This window comes from Manis javanica, chromosome 11 (genome assembly GCF_040802235.1).
Source record: "Manis javanica isolate MJ-LG chromosome 11, MJ_LKY, whole genome shotgun sequence".
Taxonomy (NCBI): Eukaryota; Metazoa; Chordata; class Mammalia; order Pholidota; family Manidae; genus Manis; species Manis javanica.
The window spans coordinates 115423418-115437502 of record NC_133166.1 but is presented as its reverse complement, the minus strand read 5'-3'; the positions used below and the strand labels follow the sequence as shown (position 1 = coordinate 115437502).

General features: G+C 57.4%; 2 protein-coding genes across 5 annotated transcripts; one reads left to right on the top strand and one right to left on the bottom strand.

Annotated features, from left to right (window-relative positions):
• Positions 1–231: 231 nt before the first annotated feature.
• Positions 232–4410, bottom strand: YIF1A (Yip1 interacting factor homolog A, membrane trafficking protein). 3 transcript variants are annotated; one of them, XM_017656675.3, is made up of 8 exons: positions 4196–4410; positions 3336–3547; positions 3067–3171; positions 2872–2950; positions 1359–1416; positions 1033–1188; positions 516–609; positions 232–434 (listed from the first exon to the last, which is right to left on the bottom strand). In XM_017656675.3, exons 1-8 carry the CDS (start codon positions 4224–4226, stop codon positions 288–290), a joined length of 882 nt encoding a protein of 293 aa, XP_017512164.1. In that variant the 5' UTR covers positions 4227–4410; the 3' UTR covers positions 232–287. The 3 variants fall into 3 exon arrangements, with proteins under 3 accessions (XP_017512164.1, XP_073073620.1, XP_073073621.1); XM_073217519.1 differs by having other exon boundaries at positions 3336–3573; positions 4326–4399; XM_073217520.1 differs by having other exon boundaries at positions 3336–3573; positions 4196–4397.
• A 2234-nt stretch (positions 4411–6644) lies between these two features.
• TMEM151A (transmembrane protein 151A) lies at positions 6645–11616 on the top strand. 2 transcript variants are annotated; one of them, XM_017656674.3, is made up of 2 exons: positions 6645–6903; positions 9165–11616. In XM_017656674.3, the coding sequence occupies exons 1-2, from the start codon at positions 6829–6831 to the stop codon at positions 10494–10496; spliced, it is 1407 nt and encodes a 468-aa protein (XP_017512163.1). In that variant the 5' UTR covers positions 6645–6828; the 3' UTR covers positions 10497–11616. The 2 variants fall into 2 exon arrangements, with proteins under 2 accessions (XP_017512163.1, XP_036851731.1); XM_036995836.2 differs by having other exon boundaries at positions 6645–6949.
• The last annotated feature ends 2469 nt before the right edge of the window (positions 11617–14085 follow it).

The window sequence follows — 14085 nt, the reverse complement described above, 5'->3', positions numbered from 1 at the left end:
ATCAGAGGCCGAGGAGGTCCCCTTGGGAGCTGCCCTCTTTCATTCATGCTCATTTGCCCTGCTGAAACCTTTCCATCTGCCTTCCAAGGCAGTATCGAGGTTACCAATTCCAGGAAGCCTTCCCTGGATCTCCCTCTGCCCATACAACCCGAGCCTGGTCCCATGGACAGTACAGAGGCCCAGAAGTGTCAGCGACTCCCCTCAGTCCCCAGAAACAAGAGTCAAACAAAATCAAGGAAATCAAATCTTCAATGTGTGGAAAAATCAGTGCTAGTGGGGGCCAGGGGTCACCAGACCAGGTGGAAGGTCAGCCAGTATATGATGAGGGGCTGGAAAGCTGCAGCTCCCAGAGTCAGGTAGAGCTGGAGACGCTGCCGGGCCCCCAAGCCCCCCATGCTGTCAGGGCCCAGGGCTGCTGTACGTAAGGAGCGCACCTGAAAGGAAGAGGGTGAAGCTGGGCCAGGAGGGGGAGGCTCGCCCCCTGCTCCACCCCTGGGAAGAGGGTCCCGACTCACGATGAAGTACATGAGCGCAGACGAAGTCCAGGCTAGTGCCACGTAGTAGCCGTCACTGCCAAGGAGCAACCCTGTGAGCACACTGAGGATCATCCTGCAGGGGCGGGTGGGGAGAAGGCTGGAGACCTCCCAAGATGCAGAGATCAGCCGCCCATGAAGGCCCCGAGGCCAGCCTAGGCCCACCTCCCCACCACTGCGTCACAGGAACCTACACTCACAACAGATCCGGAAGGCCCAGGATGCAGCCCTCAGCCCTGGACCTGAGCCTACCCCAGCTCAAGGCCCTTCTCCCTAATCCCCCAGGGTGATTTTCAGTGTATTCCTGACTTCTAGAACACTACCGGGTTACTGAGACTGACAACAGTCAGTTTCTCTAACAGAGTCAAGAGCTAGAGGCCCAAAGAAGGCAGAGTGGTATCCAGGGTCACAGCTAGAATCTACAGCTATGCAGACCAGGGACCCACGGTGGCAGGCCTCTCCCCGAGAGCAGCCCCTCACCTGGCCCACGAGTACTCACCCCACATATTTGTAGCCACTGTAGGCCAGTAGGTGGAAGGTGCTCAGGTCACTGCGCACAGTGGCCACGTAGATTCCCAGGAGCAGGGCTAGCACCTCCATCACGACCCACACCAGTGCCGTGCTTGCACACAGACCTAGCATCTCTGGAGAGAACCTGTGGCCACATGGGGTTGGGAGTGAGGGGGTGTTCAGAAGTAGCCATCCTGTGGCAGGTATGACATTCAGGGCATAGTGTGGCCTCAGGACCTGGCACAGATCCCCTAGGGAGCTGAGGAGTCAGGATGGAGGGGAGGTGGTAGGACCCAGGAGGGGGTTGACACTGACCTTTTCTGAATGCCCAGTGCCATCCCAGCCAGCAGTACATAGGTGATGAAGGCCATTGCTGCCAAAAGCCATTGAGATGCCATCAGCCTGGTTTCCTCAATCAGAGTCCAACCCCACTAGGCATTCCAGGCCACTGACACCTATTTTCCCTCCAATACTTCCTTCCCTGCATATCCCAACATGCCCGACCTCCACACTCAGCTCTGCCTGGGGTACCTTTCTCTGTTCAGCCTTCTCCCTGTGTAAATGCCACCTGACCCTTCTCTCAGGACCATCATGCTACTTCTTTCCCTGTCGCTGTGTTAGAAAACTCACCAAGAAACTGTATCACACGCCAAGGGCACTGCTCATCCTAGACCAACAGCAGGGGCCACATTCATCTCAGGCAAGACTGTACGACCAAAGTGCAGCCTTGGCGGACAACCCAGGTTGTCCTCAGAGTCCAAGCCACGGGGAAGACTTCACCTCACCCAGAAATTTCAGTGGCCATCAGCACTGGCACTGGCCCTGGCTCTGGCCGCCTTGCCAATACAAATAGCTCCACATTTACCTCTGCCATTTTCATGAAAGCTCAGAGCCAGAGGGAGCTGGGCTTTCACAGCCGTTTTAAATTATCAGTCCTGTCCTCTGCCCCCTTGAAGCACCAGAACTGATGTGCCCATCAGAGGGCACAGTATCTGCAATCAGGAAACCAGCCTCAAAGGTACTCAAGTCTACCTGAACCTTGGCTTCAACACACAAAACGGGGATGGCAGTTTCCACTTTACATGGTGGCTCCAAGAAGGAAAACAGAATGAAGGCTGAAAGAACCCAGATCCCTCTGGGGGCAACTGGGTTGGCTGGCTGCCCTCAGTCTGCTCTCCTGGTAGCTCTTCCAAGGGCTGGCCCCAGCACACTCACCCCCCTCTAGAGTGTCCACCATGGGCCTCACCTTGTGCAGGCCCCAGGACAGAGTGCCATCTGCGAGCCACAGCACACTGCGGTGGCCTGACCAATGCCATGTGGATGGACAGTTGTGGGAACCCAGAAGGGAGTAGCGACTTCCAGGGGAGGGGTGTTGGAGCAGGCCTTGGGGGACAAGTAATAAGGATGGCAGCAGCTAATACCTTATGCTTCCTACTACATGCCAGGTCCTGAGCACACCTTACCCACTGAATCTCAACAAAAATCCTTTGTGGTAGGGACTTGTTATTCCCATTTTACAGAAGAATTAAAGTAGGCCAGCCTGAGGTCTTATGGATGGAAGTTGCAGGGCCACATCTAAATCCAGGACTCCAGGCTAGGGAGGGACATGGTCCAAGTCAAGAGGCAGGAAGGTTTCAAAAGGGAGGACCTAGAGCGCACACCTGGGAAGCTCCTTACTGGCCACCCTGCTCCATCTCCCTGGTATCTAGCAACTGCCACACATAAAAGCACCAAGAGCAGATGCTGAGTCAATGCATGAGCCTCTCTTCTTCTTGATGCTTCAAGGCACAAGTTTCCCCACATTCCCCAGCCCAGGTCAAAGACTCACTGGGGATATAGAGGTCGGGGGCGTTGAGGTCCTGCCGTGGGGGCAGAGGCACATCACGACTGTACTGCACTTCCCAGTTCTGGCAGCCAGGTCAGAAGGAAAAGACAAGAGAGGATAGAAGGGGGTTGAGGTCTTGGGGCAGGATGAGGGAGGCAAGGGGTTTGCTTCCCAATCCTCATCTGGTTAGCAGCTCACCTGGTGTGTGTAGGGGAAGACCAATAGCCCTAGCTTCTTGGCCACATAGGTAGTGTCCACAGCGAAAAAATACTTGAGTTTGTTCACAGACACAAAACGGTGCAGCTGGGAGGGGAGAGAGTAGGCAGTGGGTGAGCTGCACCCTGAACCCTAACCCTAACCTCTGTGTTCTCCTTCCCTGAGGGCTGCAGTGAGGATTAGGTGGGATCCTGTGATGCCCCAGCCCTGGCCAGATATCCTGCCACCCTTGCCCTGGGGGCAGGCCACACCTCCTTGTGCACCATGTCCTTCCCATGGGATGCGATGGAGCTGCCGTAGGCCACAGCCATATTGGCCATTGGGTCCCCAAGCAAGTGGTTGACATTGAAGGCCACATCAGCTCCTGGGGCTGGGTATCCCCCTGCCTGGCTGGAGTAACCACTGCTTGTGTCATCGAAGAGGGGAGGAGGATCTGGAGCTGCCCGGGCTCTGTGCTTGGAGCCTGTGGGTTTGTAAGTACCAGAGTAGCTGAAAGGAAAACCAAGCATGAGCACAAACCACCTCCCCTTCCCTGTATGGGTCCTGGGAGCACCAAGCAATCAGTAAGGGAAACCCTGGCTGGATGGTAGTAGCTAACTGAGAAAGAACTTTGATGAGGGACACTTTTCAAGAGTTGCTAAATGTGGGCAAAGAAAGAGCTGGAGCAATGCCTGGAAGTGGTAGCCCACCTGGGCCTTCTCAAGGGAAGTGATCTCTGAACTGAGCCTTAGAGAGTGAACAGAAGTTTCCAAGGTGAAGAAGTTTCCTAGGGCATCCCCGCAGAACAAGGGTGGGAAAGGCAACGCCTGGGTACCCGGAGGTCGGGTACTACTAGGATCATGACAGGGGAAGGAAATTCTGGAGGCACACCCCGTTCATGCTCGGGTTGGGTATGGGGATCCCAGCTGTGCTGTCACTCCCCGATCTCAGGATTGGGCCTAGAGGGCGAAGTCCGGGACGCGTTGCCAAGTCGAGGGGAGCAGGAACCTGAATTACACCTGCCGTCCCGGGCAGCGGTCACGGCCGCCCCTCTCCCTCAGCAAGCGGGCCGCGCCACTGACCTCCCTTTGGCCAGTCGGGCCGCGCCCCGCCCGCCCCGCGCCCCACGCACCGTGGGCTCCGTAGCCCGCGTGATAAGCCATGACCGCCGCTCGCTCTCCCCTACGGCCTGCTGCACCACCTCGTGGGTACGAATCCTAATGAGGCAGCTGCTCTGTTCCCTGGACACCGACAGAGATTACCGAGCAGCCCGACACGTCCCCGAGTTCTTCGACCGCAGCCGCCATATCCATAGCGTCATCCTCCGCCGCCTGCCATTGGCTCCTCAGAGGAGCCGGCTGACTCCTCCCCTTTCTCAATTGGCTACTGTCGTACCCTCGCAAAAGCGGATTCGACAGTAATGAACTTCCGGGCAGGGAGATAGGCGGAGCAATTCGAGGCGCTCTCGGATTGGATAGTGTTTGCTACTTCCAGATGAGTAAAGGTAGGATGGTATCGAGAATTATTATTGCGCCTGCGCAGTGCAGCACTTGACGCTATCCCTGCCACGACTGCACCAGGCTGAGACCCGCCGGAAGCTGGAGTCCTGGAACTAAGCTTCATTCGCGGGACGTACTCCAAGAGGGAGTGGAGTTGTGGGACTCGGCAAAGTCCGCCCTTCGGAGCTCCTACCCTTCCTTCTCAGCGCTCGCTTTCCTTCTTTGTCCTCCCCGTACTCCCAGAGCCCCCAGTCGTGGCAAGGAGCCTGGACAGCTGGAAGGGTTGGTGGGAGGCAGGGCCGGGCAGTAGCAGCGCCTTCGAGCCCGCCTCCCACCCCTCCTCGCCGCACGGGTGCTGTCCGTCGTACAGTGCTGAAATGCTTTATCGCCCTTGCTGCCATCCTGCAGACCCCCCTGCTGCCTACTGCTGGGCTCTCTCTCTCTCTCTCTCTCTCTCTCTCTCTCTCTCTCTCTCTCTCTCTCTCTCTCTCTCTCTCTCTCTCTCTCTCTCTCTCCGTCTCTCTCTCCCTCCCTTACCACCTCCCTCTCTCTCTCTCATTACACATATTGAAAAACTGAGGTCCACCAGATCTGCGTGGTATAGATAGCTGAGGCCGATTTGGAGGTACGGGCGTGCTGATACGGCTGATTAAGCTAACGTTGAAATTCCTGAGTCATTGCCGGCCCTCCGGTCATCTCAAAGCACAGTGAGACTCCTCAAACCTTACTCGTGAGCCAGGGGGCTCCTTTCTCTTCACCCAGTTTCTGACCACTCTCACCCTCCCCCGACAGTCTTCAGGGGCCTCCCTTTCCACAGACCTTCAGCCATTACTTTCTAGAGAGCAAGATCAGGTCCTCTGTGACCTGTCTCTAGTTAGCTACCCAGTGTCCAGTTACACCAGGTGACCTTCCTGCTCTCAGAGTTCAACCCAATCACAATGCCTTTACCAAGAAGAAGTTCCCTCCAGCTGAGATGACCTTTCTCCCTGTACCCATATGTCAAAATCCTAGTTATCCTTTAAGAGTCAGTTCAACCTCTGCCCCTCAGCAAGACAAAGGGAACAGAAGCCTGACTGACTTGGGATGGAGGCAAAAGTCTGGGTTCTAAGCCCCCTCTGGGTACACCAGTTTGCCCAGGCGTAAATTCCCTGAAGACAAGTCCTGTGCCATTCTCTATTCCTGTTCATGTCTTCACAGTGCCAAGCACATTTCTTGCATATAGAAGACACCCAGTAAACATTTGTGTTCAATAAATAAGAGGATGAAACCCTGGGTCAGTCCTCTCTTCTCTACCATTTCAGTTACCTCATCTTTAAATGGGTAGCGTTGTTGAACTGAATAGTTATCCTTTGGGAAAAAAAATCACTAGACGAATCAAAACTCACTTAGCATTGCAGCTCCCCATGTGCCATCCACTGATTGTCTGCCTTGGGGGCAGCCCAGACCCAGGGGCAGTGTGAAGGTCTGAGGACCCTGAGGGTCAGGGAGCAGCACCGGGAACACGGGCTCCTGGGAAGGTGCCCTCCCATGCAGGACAGATTCCACTCCACCGTATCGCATGACGAATGCTGGTGTGTTGAATCCAACACCTTTCCATCCCCATTTTTCAGATGGAAAAATTGAGGTTGGCAGTGCAGAGTGCCGACCCAGAGGCCTGCAACCTAGCGCCCCAGGTGTCCTGGCCCCCCACCTGCTGCTCTAAGTGGAGCCTCGAGCCTCTGTCCAGCTACTGAGGTTCATCACACCTCTCTGGGCTGTAACTTCCCCCCGCCCTACAAGCGGGGCTGCTGGGGTGAGGTCTGGGCCCGTTTTAGGCCTGGGCCTACTCCTCAGAGATGGGGCCCCGTCGGTACCCACCCATCTTCAAGATTCCCCCTCCTCATTTTACGGGGGGGAGCGGGGTACTCAGGCCCCAGGGAACAAGGACTCGACCAAGGTCGCGAGTGCGAGCGCGACAGAAAGGAAGCGCGGGTGTCGGTCCGCGCAGTCTGGGCTTCTGGAGCTCTGGGGCAGAGCCCGCGGTGCCAGGCGCGGCTGGAGGCGCCGCCGGTGCCGCGGGGGCGGGGTCAGCGGAGGGCGGGGCGCCCGGCACTGTGGCCGCCAACGCCGCTGCCGCCGCCGCCGCCGAGCTCGGGCTCGAGCTCAGCGCACTCCTCCGCGGCCGCCGAGCGGAGCGGACGCCCTCCGGGGCCGCGCCGCAACCCCCCGCGCTCCCACTTATCATGCCCCGGGCCCGGGCCCGGGCCGCCCAAGCAGCAGGAGCACCATGCCGGAGGTTGGCGGTGGCGACGGCGGGGAGGTGCCTGCGCTCATCCCGGACTGCGAGCCGCTGCGGGAGGAGGTACCGGTGCTGTGTGGCGGGGGGTCGGAGCCGCGGCTGGAGCGGGGTGAGGGGCACCAGGGAAGACACAAACCCTGGGCCCTGGGCGGAGGAGGGAGGGCCCCGAGCCCCTGCAGCCAATTACGTCATCGGGGTAGCCTGAGTCCCGCCAGGGGCCCGGGGGCCTAGGGGCCAGCGTAGGGATAGGGGTGGAATGGCTGGGAAGGGATGAGGGGGCGACTCCCGCCTTCGGCGCCCCCTAGTCCGGCCTTGCCCTCCTGTGACGTCAGCGTCTGGCTCCCGCGCTTCCCCATTCCGCAGCGCTGCCCCTCATCCCCACAGCCCCGGGGTCAGGCCCCCAGCCCGGCCTAGCAGCTCACGAGGTGCACGGGCTGCGCCTGCAATGCAGCAGCAATAGCAGGGACTTGGGGATTGGGGAGGGGAGCAGAGGGAGGAGAAAAAAGAGGAAAAGAGGTGGCCAACGGTAAGGTGGCCTAAGGTGGCCTAAGGCCCCATCCTGCTTGCTGGGACCCCCAAGAAGGCCCGTCTTCAGCCCTAGACAGGAAGAGGATCTGCAGGGGTATGCAGCCCTGTATAGGTATTGAGGGTGGTAGGTGGTGAGTGGGTCTATATGTGTCTCGGTGAATGTAGTGTGTTTGTGGGTGTGTGAATGCCGGTTGTGCTCCCCACACGTTGGGTGGGACTTATGCCCCCTAAAGTCAGGTGAGGGTCTGGTGGGTCCTTTAGCTTGGGTGAAGTGGTAATGCATAAGTGCATGCAAATGTGTCCTGTCTTCCTGCCGTGGATAAGTCTCTCCATGTTGAGTCTGTAGGGTGTGCGGTGTGTCAGGCTGCGGTAGGGGTGGGGGTTGGGGACGTGCACTGTGGGCAGGTGAGAGTGTTCCTGGGCTTCAGTGAATGTGTAATGTGTATGTGCATGTGTGTCCTGCAGCGGGTGGGTCTGTGGGGTGCATGCATGCACCTGTGCACCATGTTATGTTTGTGAGGGGTTGTGCCCTGGGCACAGGTGGGGGTCTTATGTGTCTTAGATGAGCAGGCAGCTTGTACATCTGTGATGAGTGGGTCTGCAATGAGCATGTAGGGTGGAGCAGAGATGAGTGGGTGTGTGCAGCTGGCTGGATCTGCAGGTCAGGGTGGTGGTATGCACCTGCGGTGAGAGATTGGGGGATAGGGCAGGCTGCCCTAGTCTGGGATGAGGGTGGTTCCTCTTCCTTTGGGTTTCTCAAGGCCTGGTGGGGCTATGGTGGGAGAGGTGGGCCCCTAACCCCACCTCTGCTGCTTCCACCAGACCACTTCCATCTTCTCCCCTTTTTACCCCTCGTCTTCCCACACCCTCCCCAGCCTTCTCTCTCCATAGGCATCTGGGAATGAGGTGCCTGCCAGGCTAGGGACCCTGCCAGGGAGGGTGGGCCAAACCCTCTGGGCCAGGGAGTGGCCTCTGCTGCCCAGCAGCTGTGTCCCGCCTCCTCCTTCAGCACAGATGGGGAGAGGAGGATGACACTCCATCTGCTGCCCCCAAACTCACACCTCCCCCATTCCCAGCTCTTCCTCTTTCTCACTTACTTAAAAGCCTCTCCCGGGTCTCCTGCTGTCCCTAGTGCAACCAAGGGACCAGAGGGAGTTTCGGGGTAACAGTGATAACATCGATTCCCATGGTCAGAACCTGAGATTGTCACCCGTATGATCTCATTGGATCCTCACAACAACGAGTTTACAGGTGAGGTGGCTGAGGTCCAGAGAGGATAAGGGATCTGCCCAAGCACAGTAAGTGCTGAAGCCAGCCGGGATCCTGGGCAGTGGGGCTTCAAAGCCCATGCTCTTCATTCTTAGGACCCCTGCCACCCCACTCCTCCACACCATAAGGTCCATAAATCAAGGCCGAGAGAGGGCAGGAATATGACCAAACCACACAGCAAATTAGGGGCAAAGCCAGGACCAGAACTCAGTTTCTCAATGGCTGGTCAAGGGGTCCTTCTTTCCCTTGGCAGAGATGGGACTGTTCTGTCCTAGGTGCTCTTTACTGGGAAACACACAGTGGAAGATGCGCTGGAGGCAGATAGGCCTGAGTTGGAGTCCTAGAGCTCTACTGTGAGTTCCCTGGAAGGGTGAGGCCTGGACCACTCAGTCCCTCTGCACCTCAGCTTCCTCCTCTGTAAAGTGGGGAGTGTAGCACCACCTCCTTCACGAGCTTAAGTGGAGCGGCAGGCACAACTGATGGTCTTGTCCTGACCCATGCCTCCCCTCTCTCCATCCACCCTGCAGCAGCGGCCCCTGAAACAGTCCCTGGGAAGCTCCCTGTGTCGCGAGTCGCACTGGAAATGCCTGCTCCTCACGCTGCTCATCCACGCCTGTGGTGCCGTGGTGGCATGGTGTCGCCTGGCCACAGTGCCACGGCTGGTCCTGGGGCCAGAGGCAGCCCTGGCCCATGGGGCCGGGGGCCCACCACCCACCTACCCAGCCAGCCCCTGCTCTGATGGCTACTTATACATCCCACTGGCCTTTGTCTCCCTCCTCTACCTCCTCTACCTGGCTGAGTGCTGGCACTGTCATGTGCGGTCATGCCAGGCACCGCGCACTGATGCCAATACCGTGCTGGCCCTGATCCACCGGCTGCAACAGGCACCACCTTGTGTCTGGTGGAAGGCCACGAGCTACCACTATGTGCGGCGCACCCGCCAGATCACCCGCTACCGGAATGGCGACGCCTACACCACCACACAGGTCTACCACGAGAGGGCTGATAGTCGCACAGCTCGTGGCGAGTTTGACTACTCAGCCCACGGTGTCCGCGATGTCTCCAAGGAGCTCGTGGGCCTGGCCGACTACGCTGCCACGCGGCTGCGCTTCACCAAGTGCTTCAGCTTCGGCAGCGCCGAGGCTGAGGCCTCATACCTCACCCAGAGGGCCCGCTTCTTTAGTGCCAACGAGGGCCTGGACGACTACCTGGAGGCCCGCGAGGGCATGCACCTGAAGGATGTGGACTTCCGTGAATCCCTCATGGTCTTCGCCGACCCCCGCAGCCCTCCTTGGTATGCCCGCGCATGGGTCTTCTGGCTGGTGTCAGCGGCCACGCTGTCCTGGCCACTGCGCGTTGTGGCGGCCTATGGCACAGCCCATGTGCACTATCAGGTAGAGAAGCTTTTTGGCGCTAGTTCGCCCCCTCCTGGCACTGTGCCCAGCGGACCCCCACTCTCCCGTGTGGCCACAGTGGACTTCACTGAGCTCGAGTGGCACATCTGCTCCAACCGGCAGCTGGTGCCCAGCTACTCAGAAGCGGTGGTCATGAGTGCCGGTTCCGGTGCCTACCTCCGTGGCTGCCAGCGCTGCCGACGTTCTGTCAGCAGCAACTCGCTGCCCCCTGCCCGGCCCAGCGGGCCCCGCCTGCCTTTCAGCCGCAGCCGCCTCTCGCTGGGAGCTGGGGGCCGGGCCACACCAGGCGTCTTCCGGAGCCTGAGTGGGGGGCCACTGGGACGCCGTGGAGAGGACACGGAGCCCCTGGAGAGCCCACCATGCTACGAGGACGCCCTTTACTTCCCGGTGCTCATTGTCCATGGAGACAGCGGCTGCCAGGGGGATGGGCAGGGCGGACTCTGACTCCCACGCTCTCCGGAGTGTCCTCCTCCCCACCAGCCTACCACGGGCTTCGATGCCTGAGTAATTACCCAAAACAGGGGGGAAAACAGACCAGCACACAAGCGTGGGGTGAGGGTGCAGCCTTTAAACAGTCTACAGTGCAGTAACAGGTGGTCCTTTTGAGGGCAAATGGGCACCACCAAAGTTGAGCCTATGAACCATCCAGCGCGGCTCCTCCCACCATCGCCAGGCTTCACTTTCTGGTGGCAGATGAGCTGCCTCAGGGGCCCCTCAGGCTGCACAGGGGAGGAAGTTTCCAGAAAACCTGAGGTGGGGGAGGAGTCCCCGGGACAGCTGTTGCCTGCCGCAGAGGGCTGCCTGTGGGCTCTACTCTGCATGGCGGAGGCCACACGGGGAGCCCTTGAACAACTGAGAAGCACAAATTGGTGGTTTGGGGCCACGCCTAGCTGGGCTAGCCTCCTCCGTGAAGCTGAAGAGCCCCCTTCGGCAGCACCATGGTCCCGGCTCCTTTACCAGCCCTAGTCCCCATCCTCCTCGCCGGACAGGCCCCTCCCTGCCTGCTGCCCGGCCTCTGCGCAGGGCCAGTCCTGATCAGACCCTGGGGTGCGTCCCTGCGGCTGGGAGCCGGGTCCTTAGAGTGCAGCCTTGCCCCACCCTGCCTCCACTGTTTTCCCTGCCATACCCTCCTTCAGCTCCCTCTAAACCTGGGGTTCCTCCTCAGGGCCCTACCTTGATCTCACATCCCCTGGTCTCAACTCCTGCCCTCCTCCTCCAGGCCCACATCCACCTCTGTCAGCCACCCCCCACTCCCCCAGGCTTTGTCCTCTCATCGCTCCGTGGACTTCTCTGCCCTTCACCTTCTGGATGACCCATAGAGCCCAGGGTCACAGGGCATTCGAGGGGCCTCGGCCTTGGCCACAGCCTCTTGGACGGTGCCCTTGCTCTGCCATGGAGGCCCCTGCTTCCCTCAGTGGGCCCTGGCCCAGGGGACACCATCCCTCCCCCAGGGAGGAGAGAATAGTCCCTTTCTTCCAACCGGGACTTCCACCCCCTCTCAGGGGCCGGTGGGGTTGGGAGGAGGCAGAGAAGATGCAGATAAAATAAAAGGTATGAAATGGAAGGTCTTCTCATGTGCATTCCTGAGTGGTGGGTCCAAGGCCACCAGTACAAGTGCAATGGGCCGCCCTGGGTCGGGGTGCAGTGCAGCTTCAGGCCCCAGCATTCCCAGGAGCAGGTAAGCTGAGAGGGAACCTTCCCGTCCCGCCTCTGAGACTCAGGTTTGAGTTGCTCTGGGCAGCTGACTCTAATCAGCTGGTATCTGGGTCACTTCTAAGGCATTGCCCAGCGTTCCCTCTGCCAGCACAGTGGGGCTTTCCATTCTGCTGCTGGGTGTGCTGAGGACTAAGGGACTATCGGCTGGTCCCCACAGCGGGAAGAAAGAGCTGCGGCCTGTGGCCCAAGTTCAGTTCCCCTGCTGTTGGCGTTAGAGATCCAGGGGAATAGGCGCTGAGCATGTTGAAGGACATAAGCAGGAAACAGCCGGCCCCACTCAGGGCATGGGCTCTAGAGGCAGAGAACAAGGGCAAAGGAAGGGCCTCACTTACTGATCAAGCTAGAGAGGTCGCTGGAACTGGTATCTTCACATGCCCAGCTGTGCAGGGGGTTCACTGTGCAAGCACACCAGGCTGAGGGGCACCTGTGGGTAGAATCCAGCCCATGGGCCGCTTCTCGAGCCCTGGCACGGAACTGCTTCCATTTGGCTAAATCCATGCAAAGGCACCAGAAGGGCTATTGGCGGTGCTAGAAGGGCGCTGCGGATTTCCCTGGGCAGAGACAGAGCAGAGTGTTCTGGGCAGAGGGGGCCGCCCACAGAAAGGCCTGGGTGCGGGGCAGGAAGCAAGGAGCCCCATGGAAGAGTCGGCTGAGGCCTTCAATACCAAATCACAGAATTTGTCCTTAAACTGGGGCAAATGAGCCATGAGGTGACTGAGCAGGTAAGGTCAGGGCTGCATGTTAGGTTTTAGGCAGCAGTCCAGCTGCCTGCCTGCCACGTGGTGAGGGGAGGGCCAGAGAGCAGAGCTTTCTCTGGGCATCAGCCCACCGCCTCACTTCCTTGGGGGTGATGTCAATTCTTTGTTCAGAAGCAACTTAGATGGAAAACTCTTTGGTGCCCAAGCATTCAAGAAGGTGTATGGGCAGCGGACCAACGTGCTTGCCAGTGTGGCTCCTTTGTGGGCAAGGTTCCCCCTCCCATTGTCCTGTTCTTAACAGCACAGCCACCAGCTGCCTGCCAGCCACTATCCATTCTCAGTAACAGAACCCCAGTTTTACTTCAGATGGCAATGAGCCCGGCTAAAAGGCAACATTTCCAGCCTCCCTTGTACACACTGTGTGGCTGTGTGACTCAATTTTAAGAAAGGAGATATAAGCAGAAGGTATGGGAAAAGATTTTTTAAATGCTCCTTGAAATAGAAACAATATTGGTGAAGGCTAGTTCTGTCCTCTTGCTTCATCTTGCATTCATCCTGGAATGCAGAGGTGATAGTTGGCACTCCAGCAGCTATCTTGCATCAGGAGGCAACCTTGAGAATTGAAGTCATGTGCTGAGAATAGCAGAGGATCAGAGTAAAAGACGTTGGTTTCTGATGACAACAAAAGAGCTACTTCCAGACTCTCAATGAGAAAAAGAAATACACTTCTAGTTTCTTAAAGCCGCTGTTTTTTTCTTGTTTCTATTACTGGCAGCTTATATTATCTACTGCTGCATAACAAGGTATCCCAAAACTTAGTGGCTTAAAACATCAATAATCATTATCTCTCCTGGTTTCTGTGAGTCAAGAAATCAGACAGAGCAAACAGGGGTGGCTTATCTCTATTCCAGGACATTTAGGCCTCTGCTGGAAAACTCAAAAGCCAGGGCTGGAATCATTTGAAGACTCATTCACTCACATGTCCGGCATGTCTGCCAGAGGCTGTAGTGCATCTGCTCCAACCAGTTTCTGTCCAGAATGTCAACAGAGCCCCAAATTAATTAGCAAGTTTTCAGTAACCCAGGGTCATACTCCAAACAACAGATGTATTTTTCTTCTCTTTGCTGTTTTAAAAACATAAAATGAAACTGATCAAAATAAAATACTGACTTTTTTCAGTAAAAGAGTTTCAATGTATGTTATTAAGGACAATAACAATGTCTTATAAAAGACTGCAACAGTATAAAGACTATAATTTTAATAAAAACCAATTCCAACCCTTAAAAATCCTTATAAAGCAAAATATATGATCATTCAAAAATTCCAACAATATGGACATTTATGAAGTGTGGAGCTGTAGGTCCCTGCTGCACTTTGATGCACTCAGTCTGTTTCCAGAGCCAAATTGGGAAAGCAAGGGGTGGGGAGTGCTGGGGCCCCCTAGGTGGTGGTGGCACTGCTGGTGGCTTCCAGGATCCCCCAGCCTTGCTGTGGTGCCATGGAAATTCAAATCTCTGTCTTCAACTTGAACACTGTTTTGAGCTCTGGATTTGGTGACCTCCAGACACCAAAGACTCTACAGATCCCAGACCAACTGGACATCTGTCTTCACAGTGGCT